General features: G+C 43.8%; 1 protein-coding gene across 1 annotated transcript in view; it reads left to right on the top strand.

The window, feature by feature from the left end:
- The window catches only part of CNPY1 (canopy FGF signaling regulator 1), a 67,721-nt gene that overhangs the window by 1,979 nt on the left and 39,250 nt on the right, over positions 1-26,492 (top strand). Inside the window, exons 2-3 of the mRNA XM_034759355.1 lie at positions 1,130-1,235; positions 17,833-17,948. Coding sequence (XP_034615246.1) covers positions 1,139-1,235; positions 17,833-17,948 — 213 coding nt within the window. The 5' untranslated portion in view covers positions 1,130-1,138. The remainder of the gene's footprint in view (positions 1-1,129; positions 1,236-17,832; positions 17,949-26,492) is intronic.

The raw sequence follows: 26,492 nt of genomic DNA, 5'->3' as shown, positions 1-26,492 counted from the left end.
GCAGATTAAAATCCCATTGGTGCTGCTTTTACAACTGTCTGGATGCCAAAGTTGTCAATGATGTCCCCACCACCCTGGGACAGTCCCCCCAGCGCCAAGCCGAGCACCACACTAGGCTGCTCCCAGCGCTGGGCCGAGCCGCCGGGCTGAGTCAAGTCGTTTCCCCCCACAACCCCACCCCAGAGCGCTGCACTTCTCTTGCCCAAGCACCAGTCTGAGCTGCCCTCCCCCAGCACTGGGCCAGGCCAGCCCCAGCACTGGGTTGAGTCGAGTTACCCCCCCCACACACACACCCGGCCAGAGCGCTGGGCTGAGCCGAGCTGCTTCCTCCTGCTCGAGCGCCGAGCCCGTGGCCCTAGTGCCCGGCTGAGCCGCCTCACTTCCCATCAGACTCCCCCACGCGCTGCTTGCTAGCAGCATCCGTCCTCCCTCCCCCGCCCCCAAAGAGAAGCAACATGTTGAGCAGCAGGGACCTGGGGGAGGTGGAGTGCAGGTAGGCAGGCAGCAATAGCAGCAGGCGGTGGGTGGGGAGGCCTCAGGGAAGGGGCGTGGCCACTGCGGTCCAGGTGTCCCTCAGTGCCGGCTGCCAGGGAAGGCAAAGGCCTATTATACCCCCTGCCCATGCTTCAGTCCAATTTTAGTTTTAAAAAAGGAAGTATTGCTCTATATAAGGCCTCCCACTCCTGTGTCCCCTAAGCTGCATTAGCTATAGAGTTTTAAGTTTTAGAGACATAACAATGTACAAATATCATTAAATAGCTGTATTTTTAAAATGTTACTTCTGTTTACATACCTGTATATATTTAAATTTTGGCAGAAATAGTGATGATTTCTGTAACTTGGGGCTTCTTTTTATAAACTGTTATAATGAAGAATGTGACTCCCCCCCCCCCCAGTTAGGCTCCAATCCAGCAATGTGGAAGGACCCCTGCACACTTCCCCCCCCCCCATCCTACTGAAGTGTCTGTTTGCAGGCATCTCATTGCACACCTGGGACCTTGCTCAATATTTGTACCATGTGTAAAGATATAGGGATCTGATTTTGTGAGGGGCTGATCACCTTCAGAATTGGGCCTAATAAAAAGCTGCCTATAGAAGTGCTGAGGATGATTATTGCTTGTTTCCTTAGGTAGAGACTATGGGAATGGTTCTGCTTCGTCTGGCGTTGCTGCTGCTACTAACCTTCTCCAGTAACAATGTGGAGGGAGAGCGAGATCAAGAGGTGTTTTGTGGAGGTTAGTGGTTGGTTGATTTGGGTTGGGATTTTTTGCGTTCTTATACTTTGACATTTCACAGATTAAAAACTCTGCCCAAGTTTTCAAACGTAGGTGCCATACATAGGCCCTCTAAACATCAGTTCTCTATAAAAGCAGCCTGATTTCCAGAGGTGCTGAGTGCTAGAGATGGTCAGGAAATGGAGCTGGGATGGGGGCAATTTTGCTAACTTTTTTTAGAAATGTTTGTTTCTGGTTTTTGTGCATTTTTCTGACCAACTTTCCTGAGCACTCATCACTCTCAAAATCTTGTCTCTGCTGTGTGGAGGGAGGTCCAGCAACTTTGCTGGTAGCTGCTTACTTTCTTCTTCCTGGAGGATACCAGGACTCTTTTAAAGGGCCAGTCCACCTGGGAAATTCCATGAAGGGCTACAGTCCCCATGGTGCTCCAGGGCAGGAAGAGGATGGCCATTATTTTTTACATTAAAAAATAATGTTCTATGGTGGCTAAACCTCCCTGTCTAAGATATGGTGAAAGAAAGGGAGACCATTCAGACCAAACTGCACTTTTCTATACAACATCCTTCCTTAGGAACTCCACACCGGGGTGTGGTGGATGCACCCAGCCGCACTGGGGAGATGTTAGCTGGTTGTTTATGGTGTGAGAATCAGCCATGTAAAGGTAACATTATCGACACTTAGCACTAATAGCCCTTTAAAGTGACTGGGGGATTTTAGTACCTCTCTTAGTGCTGTATTCATCTTTCTGCAGATACCATTTTCTTTGCAGGATTAGAGTCTTAATTTTTAACCAAGTGCTAGCTTAGATCCTGTTGAAGGCAGCAGAATCTCTACAGGGAGACTCTGAATTGTTAGAATTTCATATTTTTCTGTACCTGCATAGACCCCTTGTCCTTGCACGCAAGCCACCAAACAGTATCATCTGGCATTGATACTTCAGTCACTACCAGCCTAGAAGAGATTCAAACCAGCAGATAAGAGAGGCTCCACAGCCTCTTGTCACTTTCTTCAGCCATCCGATCCCCTCCCTAGCCCTTTAAATCATACAACCTTGCCTATGTTCCTGCATCCTGCAGCTCTATCGTCTATTACAGCTCTAAATTGGCACTTCTGAAAACAGTGTCTCCGGAGCAGCTCCTCCCGAAATTGCAGTTTGGTGCTGAGCAGGAAGGGAGGTTTGGCATGCTTGAGAGGTAGCATGGAGGCATTTAAAACGCCACTGAACTAGGCAGAGAGAGCCTGGCTTTGTTCAGGAGTATTGCCTGTATACAGGTCTACCCATATTGCACCTTTCATCCAAAGCTCTCTCGTCTCGTTGGTGATTCCACCTGGCTCCAAATAACAAGGCTTTGGCATATATTGACAGTAGTGCACACAAGGGGAAAAACTCTCCATCTGTGGTCTCATAGCAGAGAGACAAGTGGCTGAATTTCTTAACAGATGGCTTAACAAACTACAAGAAACACGTGTCCCCCTGAGACAAATAACCTGACATCAGATCGTTTCAACAACATATTGAAATAAATCCTCCCTCATGAATGCTGGGGCTTCAGATGCAGCCATATCTCAGTCCCAGGATCCCTTGACAAAGCTTTGGGTGGTGCAAGCACAACAGTTTTGAGAGATACCACCCTGCATTCTCTGCAAGCAGCAGAACGAACCAGGGTGGCAGGCTGAGCAGTGACTGAAACGGCCTACAGATGCACAGTGATTAGAGAAATTGGGAGCTGAGGCATTAGTACCTGTCCACCAATATTAGGTCTATTTAAGCCCAATAACCTCTTTGTTCTGAGAACTGTTTGTTTTGAACTTTGATAGTTGTATCATTTTAACTGGGTGGGAATATATTTGGGCTGCCTATTACATACAGAGCTGGCACTGTCACCTGTAATGTTTCCCGACATCTCCCACTAATCCTGTTTTCAGTTCCTTATAACTTTGCCAAACTTTCACTGTTTGGGCTGAAATTTTCCATGCCAGATGCCTGCCTCAGGCTGAAATTTTGGGGAAAATTTCAGCAAAAATGGTTCTCTTTCTAAGAATGAGATTAGGCAAAACCCTTTTTTCCCCTCATGTTACATTTTTTTACAGCCTTTTCATTGAGAAGCTTTAATGTCCCCATGCTTTGCAGTGGGAACTTGACACTTGGCTCTGAGCCTCTGAGGTTTACCCTGGTTTCAGGGATATGCCTTTTGCTGCTCCTGGTTTTAAAAAAAATAAAGACCAAATTGTACATCTTTGAAAAATTGCCGTTCACATGCGCTCAGTTAAGACTTGTTAGTTTGGCAACTAAATTCTGCAGCAATTGCACTGAGCATGCTCCAATTGAGGGCTGCAGGGGCTGAACAGGACTTTCCCTACAATTGCTGACCTAACTGCTATGAATCACTGTAATGCTGGGCACTGGAACTGAGAGCAGGGAGACTGTCTCAGCTATGCTCTCAGTGATCCCACCTCTGCCACTCAGATATTGAGAAAGAGAAAGCTGTCTGAAATGCAGTTGGGACAAGAGACAGACCAGGAATGGAAGCAGTGGTGCTGGAACAAGGGGATCCCAGGGGCCAAGGCCCTTACTTTTTTTGCCAGGGCAGACCCCATCTCCTTCCCCCCTGAGGCCTCATTGCCCAGCCAGGCCAGCAGCTGGTGGAGCCCAACCAGGGAGCCCAGCCAGTTGTGGGAGCTGTGTGGACCCCAAAAGCAGCCCCCTGCCCATGTCCCCACTCCCCACCAGGGCAGGTGGAAGTGGAGGGTCTGTGACTCCATGCCAGCTCCCCACAGCTGCCCGTGCGGCTTTGTCTCTGACCTGGCTCAGGGCAAGAGGTGGGGGTTTGGAGCCACAGCCCAGCCATGGTAAGAGCCACGCAGGCAGCTGTGAGGAGCCAGGGACCTCCATCTGCCCTGGGTGGAGGGCCTGGGAGGTGGGGACATGGGCCAGGGGCTGCTCTCCTCAGGCCCCCCCCCGCCCCCATGGGCAGTGGAGGGTCCACCGCAGCTCCCCACAGCTGCCTGGCCCTGTGCGGGTCTTGTCTTATGGCCGGACTGTGTCTCTGAGGCCCCACCCACTGGCCAGAGCCAGATTGGAGACAGAGCCACGCAGACAGCTGTGGGGATTGGGCCCCTCCACCTGCCCTGGGTGGGGGGGTCCAGGCAGTGGGAACATGGGCAGGGGGCTGCTTTTAGACCACTTTTGGGAAGGCTCAAACACCCTTGAGTGGAAGTGAGATGAGGGGGTGGTATTATCCCCATTTTACACATGGGGAACTGACGCATGGAGAGATTAAGGTCAAAAGTGTCCACTAATTTTGAGTGCCCAATTTAGATGTCTAGGAGCTCATTTTTCAGAGTACTTATTATATAGCTCTTTGTGTTCCAAGCACAGCTCCCATTGACCTCATTTGCAGCTGGGAGAGATCAGTACTTCTGAAAATCAAACCCCAGGGTCTCACGTTGAGCATGCAGAAAATGAGGAGCACACAGTGGCCACCCAAGAAAAGATAGGTTTAAGTGACTTGCCCGGCATCACGCAAGAACTCTCTGGCAGAAGCAGGGGTAGAATCCGCTTCTCCAGGGCAGCATTCAGCTGCTTAACCATGAGACCATTCTTTCTTTTCCTATAATCACCTGCCTCATTCACTAAACACCTTCCAACTTCTGCAACAAAGCGCTTGGGGTTCTACAGACAACAGCCTCTTTCATGGGTCTCTTCATTCTGGCATTTCCTTACTTATGAGTGTTAAACTTTGCAACCTCAAAGGTGTTGTTTTTTTTTTTTTGTTTGGTTTGTTTGTTTGTTTTAAATGTAGTTTGTCTATGATTACTTATTTATGAGAGCAAGGTAGGCGAGGCAATTTCTTTTATAGATAATATTGGAAATATCTTCTATTTTTATTTATGATATACAAAGCTGTGCTGGGTGTTTTACAGCCCAGTAGAGAAAGACATGATCCCCACCTCAAGCAGCCATCCAGTATAAAATATATAATTCCTGAGTCAGAGATGCTGGAACTAGTGGTGCTGCCACACCCCCTGGTTTGAAGTGGTTTCAGTCATATACAGGGTTTACGGTTTGGTTCAATGGCTCTCAGCACCCCCACTATGCAGATTGTTCCAGCACCCCTGTCCTGAGCAGTTTATATCGTAATTTTCTTCTCAAAACATCTAATAGTGGCCTAGAAACCAATCTAGATTTAAAAGAAGTACCTTCAAACAATGCTGATGTGCAGCCACCTCTGAGGTGGAATATGGCAGTTTTTTAACACTGGCATATTGCACAATTGTCCAGGACAGAAAGTGAAGGAGAGAACATCTTACCACTCTCTTTAATCATATGCAAAAAACTCAGTACAGTTACTTAACCAACAATATAGCCTTTTTAAAAAACAAACTTGTAATTAAATAAAGATTCTGTCTCTTAATGTACTGCAAGCTTCATTTCTGATGTTACAGTTAAATAAAGAAATACGTATCTGATTAACTGGAATCCTTTCATGCTTATTGCTTGAGTCAGAGGTCTTGTAAAAAAGTATTTGAGATTTTAAACTGGGATCTGAGGACAGCCTGTACCTGGTCTCTAAGGCTACATCTACACTACGGGGGGGGGGGGGGTCGATTTAAGATACACAAATTCAGCTACGCTATTCGCGTAGCTGAATTTGCGTATCGCAGCCGACTTACCCCGCTGTAGGGATGGTGGCAAAATCGACCTCTGCGGCTTCCCGTCGATGGCGCTTACTCCCACCTCCGCTGGTGGAGTAAGAGCGTCGATTCGGGGATCGATTGTCACGTCCCCGAGAGGTCGATTTCTACCCGCCGATTCAGGCGGGTAGTGTAGACCCAGCCTTAGTAGTCTGACTGTGTTGCAATATTCTGTTCTGTGGCTGATAAATTTATTTGTTGGGATAAAACAAATGGTGCTCAGATCTGAAACTTAAAGTAAACGTCTTTTGCTGGCTACTTGTACTATATTATTTGTACTGTTACAAATTCTCAGCCTTGGTTCCTGAACTTCCACACTTCCGGACACATAATTTGTGATTGAACTAGAATATATACTATATTTTAGTAAGAGATCCTGTCTTGATTTAAAGATTCCAAATGATGGAGGGAGAAAAAAACCCAAATTTTTTCCTTAGAATAAACAAGATCATCCCCCTTCCCTCCCCCCTCATCCCTTCTCTGGTTTTTCATTCCCAGAAGACTGCATACTGTCCTCTTTTCATCCTTAATCTTCCGTTCTGAATTTGAGATGGTTTCTATTGTCTAAGTTGCTTTTCAGTTTGGTTAAATTGGAACAGTCCCACCATATTCTGAAACTAAGAATGTCTTCTGCTGAAGACTTATGGTATGTTCTCATTATAGAATCTGTTCAGTAGAGTATAAGTAGGTAATCTTCCAGACATAAAAATCCCCTAAACTCACCATTTGTTAAAGAATAATAAAGTATCTAAGATGCTTCAGACAGAATAAGTCTAAAGCTTGATGTCTAAAGGAGTTAGTGTGCCACATATGACCCTGTTTGCTAGACATTATGGTAATTTCATAGTCAGTAAGTGATATTGGCCTTTGTCCCAGAAGTTGTCTACACTAGGGTTTTGGCAAAAAGTGCCCACCCTTGCTACTACGAGTGTAGTTCCACTGATGGTAACAATAGAGGGAGCTCTAGTATAGACTGGCTACTTGGCTTTTTAGCACTGGTGTCTAACCCTGCTTGGAGCAGATCTAAAGGACAAGGTATTAAATACACTGCTGACTGCAGGACCCTTATCTACACTAATGCTTCCACTGTTGAAATTTTTGCTAAAAATTCCTGCTGTAGACAAACCCTAATGTAGACACCTTTGACTTAGTATGTGGGGAAAGGGATGACTTGTCTCAGAATGTGCTTAACTCCTCGTCAGACTCTTGGTCCCTGCTGGGAGGTGTAACCTGTGGCAGTGCGGTCTTGGTGAGATCATGGTCTGAGAAAGGAGAGGAAAGCAGAGACACCGGAGATGGCTGGATCTCAACACAGAACCCAGATTCACACTCCTTCAGCCTCCCTGGACTGTCTTCTTCAGCTCTGGCAGCATGGCTCATAAAGTTGATATCCTACCATTGGTTTCACCTCCCCTTCACCTACTGTGCATACACACTCCCCACCTTCACCTTGCATTAAAAAAACAAACACACAGAGGGGAAATTAGGATAAATGTTACATGGAGTCATTGTTCTCTGACACACTTTTCCCTCTAACTAGCCATTCATTCTAGCCTTGTGGAGCCAAGTTTGTAAAATTCCATAGTTTTTAACAGTGATTAAACCTATAGGATTCTATTGAAATGACTCAAAACTCTGTAGTAATAGAGAATGAGATCCTTTTTGAACCATCCCATAGGAGTCCACAAGAGGATAGAAGCCATATTTACAGCCCACAAGTGAGACATTAAAATATGTATTGCATAAGAGCCCTAGGCCTTTAAATAATTTTGACATTTGTAGTGTGATGGTATTTACAAGGGACCTACCAAAATAAAGTCTGCTTTTGTATGAGGAAATCAGTCTAGTTTTGTTTCTTGATCCTGACAGCTACTACACTTGCACACAGAGATTCTCTTTTTCTTTGGTGAGAACTTTCCTTTTCCAGGGACTTAAGGAAAGATCTTGCTTCCACTGAAATCAATGACAAAACTCCCATTGATTTAAATGGGAGTAGGAGCAAACCCTTCAAGCTTAGCTGCATTTTGTTATGAAATCGCTATATGTGCTTTATGAGCTAGGTGGTTAAATAATCAGAAAGCTTTTCTAGCTGATGCTAGAACACAGCTGTGATAGAGGAGAATTCCACTGTACCCCTAAGGAATGGTCTGGTTCCAAAGCCCATATAACTAGTAGATCCTAGTAGAAGATACAGTAACATTTCAGTGAGCTGCTTATTTTATTGGTAAGTTTTAGATACTGTAGAGTTAACAGATTTTTATCTTGCCTGAAATATGCTTAGTCGAGGGCATACTTCAGTATGCCCCCATTGTTAGCAGACCTTCAGCAGCTTGTGTCAAATATCAGTATAATGGACTTACACAGGCTATTGATTTAATGACAACTATTGCTGCTAGGAATTGTTCTAATGTTTTCATTAGACTTAAAAAAATGTTTTAACAACAAGTTCATTCAGAACTGGATAATTGCAAAGCCCTACACTGCTAAGAATCGCATTCCCTATAGAAGTGTAGTTTAGATGATCTTTTTGGAAGATAAGCAGACTAATAATAAAGGCAAGGTTGAGGGGAATTGGGAATAGTCTAAATCTCTTAACAAAAATAAATAAAGTGTTATTACAAATTGTATTATCAATTAAGCTGGCTGAAATTTTTTGAAGTTTTGACCAAAATATTTTCATGGACTTTTCTTTTATTATTTATTACCATCTCTAATCATCAAAATGTGGCCAGTAGCCACTTTTCTTATCCCTTTTTGACTATTTATTATTTTTATTTCTCCCATACTGGTTGTCAGCAGGGATTGAACCTGTGACCTTCAATACAAAAAGCATAAGCCTCTTTTGCTTCAGCTAAAGGAAAAACTCTATTAGCTTTTAGCAGTAATTGGCTCTTTTCCTTTGTGAGCCACTCAGTCAAGGGCATTTTGGGGAGTTTCTCTGCTCTTGCATGCATTTGTGGTGCTCACCAAGAGCACGTGCTTTTCTAGAATGGCGGGCTACCATTGACTGAAGTTGGATCTGCTTATACTTCCGGATTAACTAGCTCAGTGACTTCCAACCTTTTTCCATTTGTGGACACCTAAAAAATTTTTGAATGGAGGTGTGGGCCCCTTTGGAAATCTTAGACATAGTCTGACTGCCAGGGGTCCGCAGACGACAGGTTGGTCCACAGTGGTTCTAGAACTAGGGGTTTTGGGAGTGCTGCCACACTCTCTGGCTTGAAGTAGTAATAACAAATACCAAATACATGGTTTCCATCATCAGCATTGCCACTATAAAAATTGTTTGAGCACCCCTGCAGGTCTATGGTAATGACAACCTTTCGTGGACCCCTTAGACATAGTCTGAGGATCCCTAGGGGTCCATGTACCACATGTTGAAAACCACTGAACTAGCTCAATGCTAGAACAGCCCATAAACACGTGCGGAGAAGGAAGTTCCCATGTGCATCTGTTAGGAAGGTTCATAACCCAGCCTCCCCTCCATCTTTCAGTGATGGTGTTTTTCTTCTGAGATGATCTTAAGCTTCTGCTGTGTCTGGTTCAACTGGCTTACCCTTTTCCAATTCATTTGTATGGGCTCCATTTTTGTTTACTTCATACATTACTGCCATGTTGTGCTGGTCACTGTGCCTGATACGTTGTGTGAGTATGTGCATATTCCCTTCTGCTGCAGGTTTCTTGACTTTCCTTCTAAAGGATTGCAGCTTTCAGGCTCCTTGAGAGCATGTAGTCCTGAGTCTGGTTTTCAGAACTTCTGGGCTCTAGTTGACTTCATTTCGAGTCTGGGGTGCTCAGATTTGCTACTCAGAGTACCTAAAAGTAGCAGCTACGATGGGTTCCCACCCTGAGTGCCACCTAGAATTGGGGTACCACTGATTTCTTGTGACCCAGCCTGGGTTCCCTTTTACACTGTACCATAACTGTAACAGATAGCTAGTACATACATAGTTGGATTCTTAACTCTGTTTCCATTGAAGTCAATGTGAGTTTTCCACCGAATTCAGTGGGAGCAGGAGCAGTTACAAAGTTATCTATTTCAGACACATTTTTCATTTTATTCTCTAAGAATGTTAAATAGCTTAATGTTAATACCTGATATATTAATACAGAAGGGGTGTGGGATTCTAATTATGTCAATATTAAAAAATCAGTATCGTGTACAATATAGCATTTCCTGGGTGTAAAGAAAAATAAGAGTTTTCAAAAAATGCTATTCCTGTCTTAAATAATTGATTTCCCGTTTGTCATCTATTGGGTGTAAATAAATAAATTAATGGAAATATCCTTCTGGTTTTGCAATCTCCAAGACTGAGGGTACCTAATAACAAATATAACTTTGGAGAAAGGAATTTACTGTCTAGTAAGTCTGACTGTGGTCTCACTTACACAGCTTTTAAATCAGCAGAGTTACTCCTGATTTTCCATGGTACGAGATCAAACTCAGAGGTGTGTAAAACTCTGGGCCAGGTCCTGAGCTTGTGTAAATTAGCAGCTCCCTGGAAGTCAAGAGAGCTATTTGGATTTGCATGAGTTGAGGCAATGGTTCTGTAGTGCTGCAACCTCCTACTCTTCTTCCTACGTCTTGTGCTATAATTTTCTTTCTTTTTAACTAAAGAAAATAAGGTCAGTTTGGGAGAAAGAGGAGCTGACTGAAAGAAGGTATTGTATGCTGTACGAACCCCTTGAGGCACATGTTTTGACTGCCTCATCAGAGCATGTTACTTAGCTCACAGTTGTGCATGTGAGGGCAGGAGACCCGAGAGTAAGTAATTTCCCCGTTTCTCTCTAGAATTGTGTTTAGTAATACTTACAGGGACACCCTGTTCGTTTTGCCTGCAGAAATCATTTTGCATTCCTTCAGCAACTTTAGCTTCTGCTTGATTTCTCTATCTACCTGGAGCTTGGAGTTGGATAGATGGGTAGATAGGTTTGAAGTTATCCTCTTGTGCATGAATGTCTGCTTGTTTCAGATAAAACGTTCTGACATCTCAAACTTATATCTTGAGCATATATTAGACACAGTTGCTTCATATATAGGCCTTGTTCACAGTGTGATAGTTCAGTGGAAGGTTTCCATTAAAAAACACATTTTGTGCCTGGTTTGGAGGAGGAGGAAGATTTATAACTCAGCTTCACAAATTCACTCTGAGCTGGAAATTGGCTCAGCTTGAGGGGAATTCTCAAGTGCTGTATGTCTATATTTAGAAACAGAGAGGAAGGAGGGTCCTGTGATTAAGGCAGTGGATTGGGACTTGGGAGATAGAAGTTCAGTACCTGACTCTGCCACCCATTCACAGTGTGACCTTAGGCAAGTCACTTAATCTGTTTGTGCCTTAGTTTCCCACTTTTAAAATAGGGATGATAATATTCCTACCTTCCCATCCTCCATTCTTGCCTAGTTAGAATGGAAGATGTTTGGGGGACATGAATTACTATGTGTTTGGACAGTGCTTAGCACAATGGGATGTAGGTACTACTGTTATACCCAGGGCCAGCTCCTGTGTTTTTGCTGCCCCAAGTGGTGGAAAAAAAAGAAAAAGCCACGATTGGATTTTGATTCTTCGGCGGCAATTCGGCAGGTCCTTCCCTCCGATAGGGACCGAGGGACTTGCCGCTGAAGAGCCAGACCTGCCGCCCCTTTCTGTTGGCCGCCCAAAGCACCTGAACTTAATTTAAGTAGCTGTGAACCAGTCAGAGAGCTGAGTTAGAGTATAGTCCTATTTTACTCCGATCTTTTAAATATATAATTTGTATAACCAGGGCCGGCTCCAGGCACCAGCCCAGCAAGCAGGTGTTTGGGGCGGCCAACGGAAAGGGGCGGCAGGTTCGGCTCTTCAGCGGCAATTCGGCGGCAGCGAGTTGGTGAATATAAACTCTGACCAACATAAGTTTCACTGACAAAAGCACGGTGTGGACAGCGCTATGTCAGCGGGAGATGCTCTCCCGCCAACATAGCTACCGCTGTTCATTGGGGATGGTTTAATTATGCCTTAGTTAAGATGAATAGTTCTGAGCTCCGGGAATATAAGGCATGTTTTCTAATCATTCTCATGGCTCTTCTCTGAACCCTCTCCAATTTATCAACATCCTCCTTGAATTGTGGGCACCAGAACTGGACACAGTATTCCAGGATCAGTCACCCCAGTGCCAATTACAGAGGTAAAACAACCTCTCTACTCCTGCTCAGGCTTCTCCTGTTTATGCATCCAAGGATCTCATTAGCCCTTTTGACCATAACGTCCCACTGGGAGTTCATAGTCAGATGATTATTCACCATGACCCCCAAATCTTTTTCAATGTCACTGCTTTTGAGGATCAAGTCCCCCTTCTTGTAAGTATGGCTTACGTTTTGTTCCGAGGTGTATACATTTACATTTGACTACACTGAAATGCATATTGTTTGCATGCACCCAGCTTTCCAAGCAACCCAGATTGCTCTGTATCAGTAACCTGTCCTCTTCATTAGTCACCACACCCCCAATTTTTGTGTCATTGCAGACTTTGTCAGTGACTAATTTTATGTTTTCTTCCAAGTCATTCATAAAAATGTTAAATATCATGGGGCCAAGAACCCTGCGGGACCTGACTAGAAACACACCCATTTGCTGATGATTCCCTGTTTATAATTACATTTTGAAACCTCTGAATTAGCCAGCTTTTAATCATTGAATGCGCACCATATTACAAATATCTGACCCAGAGTATTTTTGTTACAGTTTGGAGAACTCAGCTTTGAAAGAAGAGTGTTCAGCAGGCAATAAAAACCACCAGCTGGCGAGCCTTTTATTTGTAGTCAGTGTGTGTAAACATTCGGGGCTAAGGGAGGCTGCAGGAATTGGGAACAGGAAGATTCTAAAACCAGACTGTGAGCATGTTTCTCTTCTCACTAGCACTGGATAAATCAGGAGTAACTGTAGCTCAGTAATTGTGTTACACTTCTGTAAAACTAATAGAAGCGAGGGGAAGAATCAGGCCCTGTGCTTTTACAAGGAACTGAGGAAATTCTTAAGTAGCTGGGAAATTGGAACTGCATGGACTGTGTCGTATTCTGGCTTGAGTTCAGGAAATCAAGAGTTGAGTCTTCCCTTGAACTCACAATGGAGTTGTAACTATATATGCATCAGCCAGGGGAGTTTGAATTATGTATGCACAAGAGACTGATGAATTCCAAGATAAAATGTCTTGATCTGGAACTCAGTTACATAACTTTTTAAAAATGTGTTTTCAACCCATTACCAACAACTGAAGTTGAAGATCAAGATGCATAATTTCTTCTGGACATTTGCTTTTATTTCTGGTGTGCTTTCCTGGAAAATCATAAACCTGTGGAGATATAGCTGACAACAAGTTACAGAACTACATATTTAGCTTTAGCAGTAAGTCAGTCAGACATCTAGGCAATTACTTTCCGTTCAAGATGACAACTTAGAGACATGTTTATTATGTCTCCAGGAATCCCTGTTATTTTAAGATCCTTTCCAGACTGCAACCAGTGCTAACTCGCCAGTATTTGGAGATTCTTGTCTCTGCTTTGGTTTCCTATCTGGCCTGGAGTACTCAATTATTGACTTGCTGGCCTCCTTTCAACCTTTCCAATTCATTTCCTGCTTCTATGCAATTTCTTGGGGGGGCTGTGAGGCAGTCTAAACGTAGGGTCTCAAATCTTCATCAGTCCTGGTGGGTCTATGCTGGGTTAACTAATTTTTGAAGTGTTATTAATCTGCACACAGCTTTTTATGGAACCTAGTTATCTTGGCAGGGTGGTGAATCCTTAAATACAGGGCTGATCTCTATGCTTAGCCTCAGTTTGACTCTTGAAAATAGCTTGAAGTCCAGTCTTGCAATGTTCAGAGCTCCCCTTGAGAGGTGACGAGTGCCTTCAGTTCCACCGGAGGAGGCACCGAGTACCCTGCAGAACGGGGCCCGATCCTCTCTTACGCAGAAGTAATGGATTCTGCTCCCTTGGATTCCCTGTGACGTTCCTTGCCTCTGTCCTGCTACTAGGCCCCCTTCCTAGTTCCTTCTGACTTTCCTGTAGGGGCCTTGTTTCCAGTTGCCCCCACAGTAGCTGCTTCCTGAGCCCCGCTAAAAGAGGTTTGACAATGAGGGAAGGCAGGTTAACAGAGCTACTCCCCTTGCAACTTTGGGAAGGAGAGACTGTGGAGAGCCATCTCTAGGTCTGCAGAGCCCCCCGGGAGGGATTCCCATTGTTCATGGATGGGAGTATGGGGTCTTAAGACTTTTGTAGTTCTATATTCCTTTGTGCTTCTTTTAATAGGTAATACAATCATTGGCTCCATTCAATAGATAAAAGTCCATGGTGGGCTGGGTAAGAATGTAGCATTTTTGGAGAAACTGGACCATATTCTGCTCTAATTCACACCAGTCTAAATCCAGAGTAACGTTATTGACTTCACTGGCGTCACTGTGGCTTTACACCAGTACGTCTGAGAGCAAGATCTGACCCACTAGATCTACAGTGTAAGGAGCACCGTTCAGCCCACAGGAGTTGTAACTCCTGCCCAACTTGATTAGCTAGCAAAATAGTTACTGTTCCATGAGTACATCCAGTGCCATATAAACCAGAGGCTTCCCTCAGGCAGTGAACATATGAGCTTAGTTGGAACAGATTTTGTTCTCTTTTGACACTTGATTGGGAAATCAGTTATGTCTGTGAGGGAGAAAAGGTGCTTGTATTGGAACAGATGGTATTCACCTGCTGAAAGATGCAGAGTCTGACTAGCTAGGAAACTCGGACAAGGACAGGGCTCCTGGAAGCCATTCTTTTGTCACCACCCAGTGGGATGATTCAGTTCAGTCTATTTGGGACTGAATGCAACAACCACACACACAAAAAAAACAAAAATTAAGGGGGTGGAGCGAGATGTGGTGATGGGGGGAAATCTGGGGCAGCCCTCCTCACAAGCATGAGAGGCCAACATGATTGTATCACCTGTGCTTTGTGAGCTGTGCTGGCTCCCAGTTGGTTTCAGAAAAGAATTCAAAGGCCTGGCCTTAACCTGCAAAGACCCTAATGGATTGGGACGGACTGTCTCAGACGACCTTCTCGTCCATTACCCTCTAGGCCAACTCTGCATCACTAGAACGTTACAGCTGGGGAGAGCCAGGGCTACGCTGTCAGGCAGTGAGGCAGAGCGTTCTCAGTGGCAGGATCCTGGCTGTGGAAGTTGCTGCCAGAGAAGATCAGACTGAATCCAAACCCAGCGCCCCTGTTCTGAATCCAGATCTGAGCAAACTTTGAGGCTTGTGCCAATTTCTCTGTAACTGTAATTGGGAAAGATTTGAAGAGTAAACAATAGAATGATATCTGGTCAAATGGATTCCTAATACTGTCATCTGGTTTGGTTTATTTAATGGCTCATCAGTGTTTCTCTCTCATCAGCATTTCTCATTCATCAGCATTTCTCATTCTCCTCCGCCCCCAAAATGGGCAGAAGTCATACTCCTAGTGATGGTAATAAAACCTGGCCACTTGGTATAGGGCAAGTTGGCTCAGACCCACCAAAAGTTTTCCCCATAATTTCTTGGCCTCCTAGCCACATACAGAATACTTGCACCTCCCCAGCCAGCCAGCACTCTGTGCAGTGCATGACAACCATGCAGCCCTCAGCTGCTACATCCTCCCCTTCTCTGGGGTTACATTGTGTTGTGATCTGAAACACTGAGTGGGTCTCGTTCATTCCTCCCTGAGTCCTATGCCAGCAGCAGTCTGTCTGCTGGCAGCAAGCACGTGGGTGCTGTCACCTGCTGCACACAGACATACTGATTCATGTCAATGTTCTCCAGTCATGGGACCCCAATTATAAGGTTAAGCCCAGTCTTTTCCCCATTGAAATCAGCAAGAGATTTGACACTGAATTCCATTTCAGCAAGACAGGCCTGTGATCTTTGCCTCTCAGTGATATGGATAGCCATATCAGCTTGATTCACTCCCAGGTTTACAGAGCAAGTTCTCTACCTACAGTCTACTTAGACTGTAAAGTCTTTGGGGAAGAGATGTCTTTTTGTTCCGTGTTTGTACAGCGCCTAGCACAATGGGACCCTGGTCCATGACTGGGGCTCCTAGGTGCTGCAGTAACACTAATAATACTAATAAAGCATTGGCTACCTCTTTCATGTAAAAATATATTAAAGGAACAAGGATGCTTTAAGATCACATTTGATAAGTGTACACCTTTCTTGACTCGTGTTACTTACCATCAGTTACTTATTGAAACTGACAGATTTAAAAAAAAAAATTCTCAGTTTTGATGCTTTTTGTTTACTTTCTGCATTTGTCAGCTTGGACAGTGAAAATCAGTGAAGTCGTTTTCACTCTCATGTCCTCAGTACTGCAATGTTTGGGTTGCAAACACTGTAGGTGAACACTAATTGCTTAAAGAAGAACAGGAGTACTTGTGGCACCTTAGAGACTAACAAATTTATTAGAGCATAAGCTTTCGTGGACTACAGCCCACTTCTTCGGATGCATATAGAATGGAACATATATTGAGGAGATATATATACACACATACAGAGAGCATAAACAGGTGGGAGTTGTCTTACCAACTCTGAGAGGCCAATTAATTAAGAGAGTATGTGTGTATATATATCTCCTCAATATATGTTCCATTCTATATGCATCCGAAGAAGTGGGCTGTAGTCCACGAAAGCTTATGCTCTAATAAATTTGTTAGTCTCTAAGGTGCCACAAGTACTCCTGTTCTTCTTTTTGCGGATACAGACTAACACGGCTGTAACTCTGAAACTAATTGCTTAAAAACAGCTGTTTCCATTGGGATAGTTTTAAAATGGCTTTTTATAAAGTTTGTTTTTACGAAGTCCAAATTTTGAACAAACATATGTAGTGTTTCTTCTAAGATCAAGTTATGTGCGCAATGTCATGGGAAATCAACAGATGGTGCTATTATAAATAGTGTTATAAATTTTGGCTATTTGATTATATAGCAGTTAGGGCTTGAATAAAATGCTTACTGCCAGCTGTGGTGCAGTTCATGCTGAAAGATGCACATACCACCAATAAAGTCTGTTCTGCCTTTGTTTCTTTCTAAGAATCCTTGTAAGGGTCTATCTCCTGCCTGCAAGTTGTACCCAGGCAAGCAAACAAAATATTTCATGGTGCCAAAATGTTAGTGTGTGTTTATACTTTTGAATACAGTTTATAAACAGTTCTGCTAATATTTCATCTATTTTTCTTCTTTAATTCGTTATTACTGGTGAATAAACAGAATGGGAAAAGATGTATTTGGTGCACTTAAGCATAAGATGAGGTGTGGGTGAGGAGTTGCCCCAAGTCTGAGGGAGTAGTTGCCCCATTTCTGTGGTTTGCTGAACTGTTAGCTCTGTCGCTAAACTGAAGGGATTGTTGGGGAGACTTCCTCCTTTTGGGGATTGATTCCCTTCTCCCATCACTGCTAACTCACCCCTGCCAGAGATGACAGCCCTGTGTCTCATAAAAAGATCACCTTTCTGTATCCTCACCCCCCATTTCAACTGACACAAGCTGACCACGGTACTGTAGTAGCTTGAGGGGTACTTCTTGGAAACAAAGCCGAAGCATTTCTAGGAAAGTGCAGTTTAATATGAGTTTGTTTGCCAGATGGTGGTGCCTTCCCTCCTTGGCTATGGCTGTGAGAAAGCATTTTGTTTAAATGATAAACAAATGAATGGATCCACGTAGCACCACCTCTCTCCAAACGCCATCCCTGGGACACAAGGCTTATTTCAGGCTGGGTAAGGGTGTGTGTGTGTGTACGCACACACTTGCACCTCATTAATATATTGTCAGCATCTAACTGCCCCTTGCAAATGAAAACCCCCATCAGAGAGGCTGATAGGGTTTCTCTTGTAACAATGAGTTTTCTTTCTTCCTATTTAGCTTGCAAGGCACTGGTCGATGAGCTACTGTATGACATTAGGAAGGTGAATCCGAAGAGGACCATTGACGTGGGGTCATTCCGAATAAGCCTTGATGGGACACAAGAGAGGAGTAAGGTAACAGGAAAATGATCTGACAGTACATAATTGCTGATATGTGCAATTACCAACCACTTATCCAAACAGCAGTTGGTCTTAATCTTCAAACCTTTTTCTTGCTAAGGGTATCAGACACTAAATTGCTTCTGTTTCCTTTGGGACCCAAAGTAATCTTTAGGCTTCAAATTGAGGTATTTTCTTCTTTTCAATACCTACATTTTTGGCTTTTTAATGTTTCGAGCAGTATTATTCCACTGTTAATCTTGACAGAAATAAATCAGTGCTACACATGCTATTAAAAGAGAGAGAGAATATATATATATCCTGTCTAGAGACTGACATCTATCTAATCAGCTTTTGTATTCTGTATCTGAAGTGTATCTCTTACCTTCCTTCGAGCCTGTTTGAAGGTACTGAGTGACTTCAACTCCCGTTGACTGCAGTGGAAGTTGAGGATTCTGAATGCTTTGCCAGACCCTTAAAATCCATATCCCTAAGCAGCGTTGTTAAGCCCCTGTCTCTCTGTAGATTCCCTGCCCCAAAGAGCTTACAAGCTAAACAGACAAGACATAGTCACAACAGGAATGGAAACAGCAGTGAAGAGTTTTGTCCAAGGTCACAAGCAGAATTAAGACTAGAACCTGGACTTCCTGGGTCCTAGTCTACCACCCTATCCACCAGACCGTGCTGCCTCTTAAATTTCAATTCAGATTTATGCTGGTGTACCCAGTATCAGAATCGCCCACTAATACTAGCCCTGCTGCGTCTTTAGAGTAACTTCTTGTGTCTTCTCACTTTGAGCGAGAAGGATCTGCTTATATGACACTTCAAAGAATAAGAGATGTCCTTAGTTGCATGTCTTTTTATATAACATAAAATAGATGACTGTTCTAGGAACACAGATCTATGGATGAGCTAAGCAGATCTGACTGCAGCTTACATTGCTGTGTTTACTCATTAGTAGCAATCTTAAAGTGGGTGAGTGATTTTTTTCCCCCCCTCCCTTAATATTAAAAGTCCACATATCTTTAATAAAATCCATGTTCTCAATCCCTACTCTCTAATGTAACAGACAGGTTCATTAACCAATCTTTCATCATTTGTTTAAACATTATTTTATGACATTGATTTCTTCAGAAGTAAACAAACATTCGCTTGCTGTGCCTGTCAACTGATCTCAAAACTGAATGTTTAAATTGCTGTAGTTTGCTCTTCATAAACAATATTTCCCCTAACCCCAGCCTGTAGACAGCTTGCCATTGTTTCAATACAAACCTTCTGGAGGAAAACAGATGAGTGTAGCCTATAGCATCATAACTTTTGGATACCAGAGGAGGAAATGCTTTTCAAGGACAGATATATTACATGGTGTGGTAGCAGAATTAGTTTTTGATACAGGCTGGGATCTTTGAAGAGGGCATAAGGGAGTGAGGAGCTCAAATTCAATTGACTTTTCATGAGAGTTGGGTGCCAGCCCTTTTAGCCCCTTTTGAGGACCCCAGCCATAAGCTTTACAGAAGTATATCAATTTTAGTGTAATTTGTGTAATGCGTATGACAATTAGTCAATGGCAAATGGATCCATAATATTTATACTTGAGTATGAATTGACCCTAGGTAACATTTTCAAGAGGGACTGAGGACCCAAAGGGCTTTGTCTAAACAGCAGGTTAGTGCGTGGCCAGCTAGGGTGTGAATCTACAATGCATTAGCTCACCATGTGGACCCTTCCTCCATGCACTGTAAGTTCTGTTGTATGTTTTGATGTACTCCCATTTAAAAGCGCACTATGTCAGAGCACACTATGGCATTTACAGTGCACAGTAGCAAGTCTGGGTCACCAGTTAGACATGGCCTACACTAAAAAGTTAGGTTGACCCAGCTACATCCCTGAGCGACATAGTTAAGTGTACCTGACCCCCTGTGTAGACATTCTAGGTCGATGGAAGAATTCTTCCGTCAATCTAGGCACTGCCTCTTGGGGAGGTGGATTACCTACACCAATGGGAGAAGCTGTCCCATCAGCATAGGTAGTGTCTACAGTGAAGTGCTAGTGCTACAGCTGTGCCGCTGTAGTGTTTCAAGTGTAGACAAGCCCTTAATGTGTGGCAAGCTAGTGCACTGTAGGTTCACTCCCTGGCTTGTCTCACTAACTCGCCATGTAGACAAACTGTAGGTTTCATTGAAAGTCAGTAGGGTTAAGGAGCCTAAGTGATTGTCATGTCTGACCACAGCTGATCAAAAAAGGACCTTTTCACAAACATTTTTATCTAAAAAATGTAATAGCTTGACAAAAACATTGACATTTTGAATTTAGAAAAATTTGAACCAGCTCAATGCAGAACTGGATTTTAAAAATAAAATACAGACTAGGGCTGATAGGGTCTTTCTTCACGCGTGACAGAGTAGTCTTAGGCCTGGTGTGTGTGCACACAGAAAACACACCAATTTAACCAGATCGGTTTCTAAATTAATTTAGCTTTAAAATGATACAACTCCCTCGTGTGGACCCTCTTAAATTGGTTTAAGAGTGTCTAGCCTAGGGAGTTGAATCACATTTCACTTAAATTGGTTTAAGAGTGGCTGAAATCAATTTAGCTTAATTCAGTTGCTGATTTTGAAACTGATTTAATTAAAATGGTGTAATTTCTTTATATAAATGATCCCTTACTTGGGTGAATAAAAGAACCTGCCAAATCTGTCAGTCAGTCTTTGGAAATTCTTCCTCCTCCCCCTCCTTTTGCTTAGTTCTGAATTCTGGAGCAGTGTCACTTCACTAAACCTCACAAAGATAGAATTGTGATTTTGTTTGTTTGTTCTGGTTAACATGCAATTAACTGTCTTTGTCCTTGGTTTGTTCTATGTTGTATGGGGATTTTGCTGTTGATATCAAGTGTGTAGTTACTTCTAGTAATTTAGACATAAGAAATTCCAGTCTTTACATAGTCATTCATATTTATGTTTGATTTACATTGATTTATAACTTAATTTGGGTTGACTTCAGATCTAAATTGTGAAGAAAGGCTGGGAAATTAGGAGTGGCAGTATAAGAGCAGACCATTTACTCTGGTAATCCTACCTTTTGGCAGTGGTTTATATATCTGATGCTTGAGATGAAAAGAAAAGTAATGCATTCTGCCAAATATGCATTGTCCTGTATATGTGTCAGGTAAGTAGGTGGAGCATTCCTTCTCCGTGCCAGCAGGAAATCACAGCTTGTACATTAAAAATGAGCAGTGATATCTCTTGTAGGTATTTACATTTCAGTAGCAATATTGCTAGTTTAAAATACTAAATACATGATAGAAATTGTAGCACCAAATTGCACATGGTGAATGCAGATCCAGATGGTGCCAAAGAGATTAGACTGATAAATCAGACTGCATGCATGCATCATAAAGATTCCCTTTCTACAGAACATACTTATTCATTCATGAGACAGAAAGCAGTCTCCATACTACATCTCCACATGTTGAAGAATTAGTCTACTCTGTAGTATATTAAAGTTGACATTCACGGAAGATCATCATGCCTGATATCCTGGTTTACTGTTCCTAGCTTCTGCTGCAGGTTGCCATGCCTTGCCACCACCTTCTTTTCCTCCCCCAGCTGCCAGCTGTGGAGTGATAAGAGAGACAGCAGCACAGATGTGGAAGAACCTCTTGGCCCGCTACTTTTTTTTCTAGCCCTTCCCCCTCCCCCACCCCCCATGCCTCCATTTTATAAGGCCAGAAGGTTCCATCTTGGATCTTCAGATCACTCCATCTCACAAAGGAGGTCTGCTATTGCAAGAACCACTCCATGCCGCACCAGCCGGGTTCAAAGTGGAGTTGGGTCAGGTGTAATCATTCTCATGGACCCTAAATGACAACAAATAGATTATTCCACTGGCTGGTGCAAAATCCATAATTTAACTACCCCATTAAACAAGTGAAATGTAACCTTGAGTTCCTCTAGAAGGGCCTGTGTGGTGTAGGGTGACCAGACAGGAAGTGTGAAAAACTGGGACAGGGTGTGGGGGGTGATAGGTGACTATATAAGACACAGCCCCAAATATCAGGACTGTCCCTATAAAATCGGGTCATCTGGTCACCCTAGTGTGGGGTTACATATGAGTGTTCAAGCAAAAAGGTCACGTCTCTGTGGTATAACATGGAGGTGGAACTTCTTTCTCAATACTGCCATCACGTGACTTCAGCAGCTCTATAAATCTGTCCATGGGAGACCTCTCTCTCTCTTTCTTCCCCTCGCCCTCCCGTTCTTTTTTCTTTTTTAAGTGTCACTTCCAGATGTTTTCACAATCTACATAATGCTGCACCAGTGCCCTTTTTTTGTGAGATCTAGGACGTTCTGCTTCTCAGACTTGGGCACGATTTCTAGGAATGCTGGGGAGTCTTACTACCTAGTCCATAAATAGATGACTGTTCTTTGTTACCTGTCCCCAAAGTTTTCTGTCACAGTCACTCAGATTTTCTGCCTTGTGTTTCTTCTTTGTCTAACCTCAGGGCATTGAAATTTGCACCCCTTTGATATTCTGTGAGGGTCGGAAGGGTTTCCCAATCAAATGCATGTCAAATAGTTGCTTTTCTGTTTTCTGTGCATTCTTCTGGTCTGGAGTTATGTCCGACATCCCTCATATGCCTCATCTCCTTCTTAGATGGCAAGCTCTTCAAGACAGACTGTGCCTTTCTCTGTTTTTGGCACATATCTGCTACAATGGGATGCCAGTCCTGATTGAGAGCCCTGGATGCAATAATAATGTAAATATGTAATTTCCCTCGGAGTGTATGAGAGAAGATTTACTTGCTATTCAGAACACTTATTGACAAGTCCTGATGCAACATGAAGCTGCTAAAAGTGATGAATCAATTTTAGTCATGTTGATTCTTCATCACAGTTAAAACTTTTTGGAGGAATTTCAGGAAATATTAGCTTCATGGCCTTGGGGAAAAAACCTTCTGTCCCTTTGTAGACTTTGGCTCAAAGTTTGGGGGGAGGGATAGCTCAGTGGTTTGAGCATTGGTCTGCTAAACCGAGGGTTGTAAGTTCAATCCTTGAGGGGGCCATTTAGGGATCTGGGGCAAAAATCTGTCTGTGGATTGGTCCTGCTTTGAGCAGGGGGTTGGACTAGATGACCTCCTGAGGTCCCTTCCAACCCTGATATTCTAAGGATCCTCTCCTGTGATAAAATCTCGAGTGAGGGAGTATGTGGAGGATCTCTGTAAAGATTCTTGCATGGAGCTCCCCCACAGTATCATCCCATGCCCCTCACAGAGAAGGCTACAGGTCCCATTCCCAAAACCAAGCAGACCTTCCAGGTGTCTATGGGGTGCCAGGGCCATATGCATGGAGGCCCTGTGCCTCCACCCCAGCTCTGGCTCTAGGCAGCCCCTAGGAGCCATTCTACAACAGAATCCCCATGGCTGTGGTTAACCCTGGGACTCCAGAAGGGTGTGGGGCTCTGTGGAAAAGATTGTTCAGCCTAGGGCTAGGTTACCTTTTGCAGGGCTTCTCTTTAGGGGTGGGAGGTGGCTTGTGTGATTTCTCCAGTCTACCCATTCTTGCTGCCTCTTCTCATTCACTACATTCAGATCTTGAACCCATAGAGAGGTTTCATCCAGCCCTTAATGTTTGGGAGGAGAGATGCCACCTGACCCCATCTCCTCCTCTCTCCCATTGGGATGGGAGCAGAATGTGGTAGAAGTAGTTTCCCTCTTTGTGAAAATCTCAGGGGACAATCCGGGCCTTTGTTTTAATTATTCTTCCTCCTCCTGCTCCTGAAACTCCAAGACGGCTTGTTTCTCTCTCATGGTGCCTGTGGAAATGGCTCTCTTGCATTTTGTGTCTGGGGGATCTGCAGTTCTGTTTTTAGGCCTGCAGTCTTGCTGTTCTGCAGATCCTCCTCTTAGTGGTGTGTGTTTGTTTTTCTCTGCATTGCTTATTTCAATCTTAGCCTCTTCTTGCAGCTGAGGCTTTTCCCTGTCCCTATGGCTCCTGTATGAGCCTGATCTGTTCTCTCCTCCTGCAGCCTGAGGTGGGGGCAAGGCAAATAACCCCTCCCCTCAGTGCAGAGGAGCCTCCCTTGCTTATTCTTGCTTTCCCTTATCTCCGGCTGTAGGAGGCTATTGCTGACACCATATCAGCTGGTGGAGCTGTCTGCACAGTGTAGCCTGATCTGTAGATTATGTTTAAGAATCCCCAGTTATCACTGTGAGGGTAGAGAGGTTCTTGTACCAAGATCAGGCCCCATATTATTAAAATTACTATATAGTTGGGAACCCTGATGTGCACAGTTGCAACACTCGCACTATAGGAACTCCTCTCTATTTACAAATAATGCATGAATACATTTAGCACAGTCACAAACAGTCTAACTCAGCAAGGTAGATAGAGAGATTACAGAATGTACATCTGAACATCCATACTTACACCATCCCTTGCAGAACAGCCTGAAATCTTCCTCATCACTGTCACCTTCCTCATCTTCACCAGTGGCCATCTTTCTGGCACCTCCCAAGGGCTACAGTTCTCTCTCGCCTACTGCCCACAGCTTGGGATGTCGCTTTTATAATATGTTATGCCTGTGCTACCATGTCTAATGCACATTCAGCAGAGGTTTCTCCACTCTTCTTCATTTGTATTTCCTCCCCTTGCTAATGTTGAAGTGTCCTTCTATAGGTTAGACTATTGATACATGAACTACCATTTCAGCTCATGATCGTATCTGATACTCCTTGCTTACATGGATTTGTGGTGGTGGTTTCCATGTTCCTTGCAGTAGCACTTACAGCCTCCTATCCTTGAGATAGCTCTTCTTAGTTCCTAAAATCTAAAGGTAACTGTTGATCTATGCCAAAGGTTACAGCTGACTTAACCACCCTTATGCAAACTCACGCTTCAGCTAATGTCTCACAGGATACTGTAGGTTTCTTGCGTTACAGCGTAATATAACGAAAGCAGCTAAATAAAGGCAAGGCAGTGAATACATAATAAAGGCAAGCCTATGGGGTACAACAGTGAGGCAAGCGTGGTAGGTAAGTGGTTAGTAATAACCTGGAAGTGATACTGAAGAGTCAGCACTAGAGTGTCGTATATTTGCCAGCTCTGTCATGCAGTCCCACATCTCAACCGGATTGTCATGCATCCAGCTGGGCTGTGGGAAGAAAGCAAACGGTTGCCTACAGTTCTGCCTGTTGGCCCCTAGATGCTGCTGTGGCATCTACAGAGCTGGCTTCCTTTCGCCTCCTCTCTCGCTGCTCCTCCTGCTGGACATGGGTTTGGAACGAGCAGCTGATCTGGGAGGTGGTGGCTGTGGGGGTAGCTGCACACAAGGCTTTGATATCCTGGGCTCCACCCCCTGCCCTCATCTGATGCTCCCAGCACATAGTGCCACCACCATTAGCAGCCCCAGCACCCACCTCTCTCCTCAGGAGCAATATTAACAGCCCCAACAGCTTCCCACTCAGACTACCCCAGCCACCCCGCCTGTCATCATCAAGCACCCATCCACCTACCTACTATAGGCGAAGCTATGTTCTATAACCTACTCTCCAACCACAGCTTGGGGCAGGGTGTGTTTGAACTTGAGTTGCAAATTAACCATAAACTTATTTGAATAGAACTCATTAAACATTTTGCATAAAATGAAGAGCAAAACAAAACTTGACAGTAATGGTATAATGAGACCTATCGCATTTCTCAAATGCTGCCTCGGTGGCCTCATGCGGCCACCAGGGGCTTTTTGTGTAGCCACAGCCTCTGGGGCAGTGACTGGGATTTGGGGTGGGAGGGGCAAAGCAGTGTTAACAAAGATAAAAATATCACTTTTCACAGAAACAGCCTTACTAGCTAGCGAGTCTTAAAAAAAAAAAGGGGGCAAAAGAAATAACAACAAAGACCAGAACATGCAAGGCACATTATTTGTTTCCATTCTGTTTAGGTCCAGTAAAGAATAGGCAACTGTACATGATTTTTATTGAGTCTGCAATAAAAACCTATATCAATAAATTACAATGATTTGGACGTGTATATGTGCATATTTATTTGTTTTCCTAAAGTTAATTAAGAATTTTAGGAAAAATTGTAAGAGTGGCCACAAGCAAGAGTTGGTGGTGACCCTCTGAGGCCACCAAAATTTTTCTTGTGAGACTCCCTATGTGCACATGTGCCGTCTGCCCCTCATGTTGTTGCCCCTCCATGTTCTGCTTTGTTGGTGGCCTTCTGCGGCTGTGTGAATTTCTCCCAATTGTTGTTGCAGCCTGTGACTTTGGGATTCTCAGAGATGTGCCTTACCTCCTCTCATATCTTTTCCTGGCGGCATTGTTGAGCAACATAGATTAATGAAGATAAGTGTTAACTTCTCACCTGGATGTTTAGATCCAGACATTTCAGAGTATTAAACCGCTTCCCATTTCTTATGAGAGTCTCTCGGGCGTTTCATTTCCTGTGTTTATTATTGTAAACCATGGCATGCAATTTGTAGCGTCATCTCTTTGGCATGAAGTTATTACCCACTCGCTGCATCTGCCTGATTTGATTGTTTTAGTCTTTAGGCGGCAAAATA

Source organism: Trachemys scripta, chromosome 2 (assembly GCF_013100865.1).
Source record: "Trachemys scripta elegans isolate TJP31775 chromosome 2, CAS_Tse_1.0, whole genome shotgun sequence".
Classification (NCBI taxonomy): domain Eukaryota; kingdom Metazoa; phylum Chordata; order Testudines; family Emydidae; genus Trachemys; species Trachemys scripta.
Note: the sequence above shows the minus strand (reverse complement) of the source record. Positions and strands in the feature narration are given on the sequence as shown.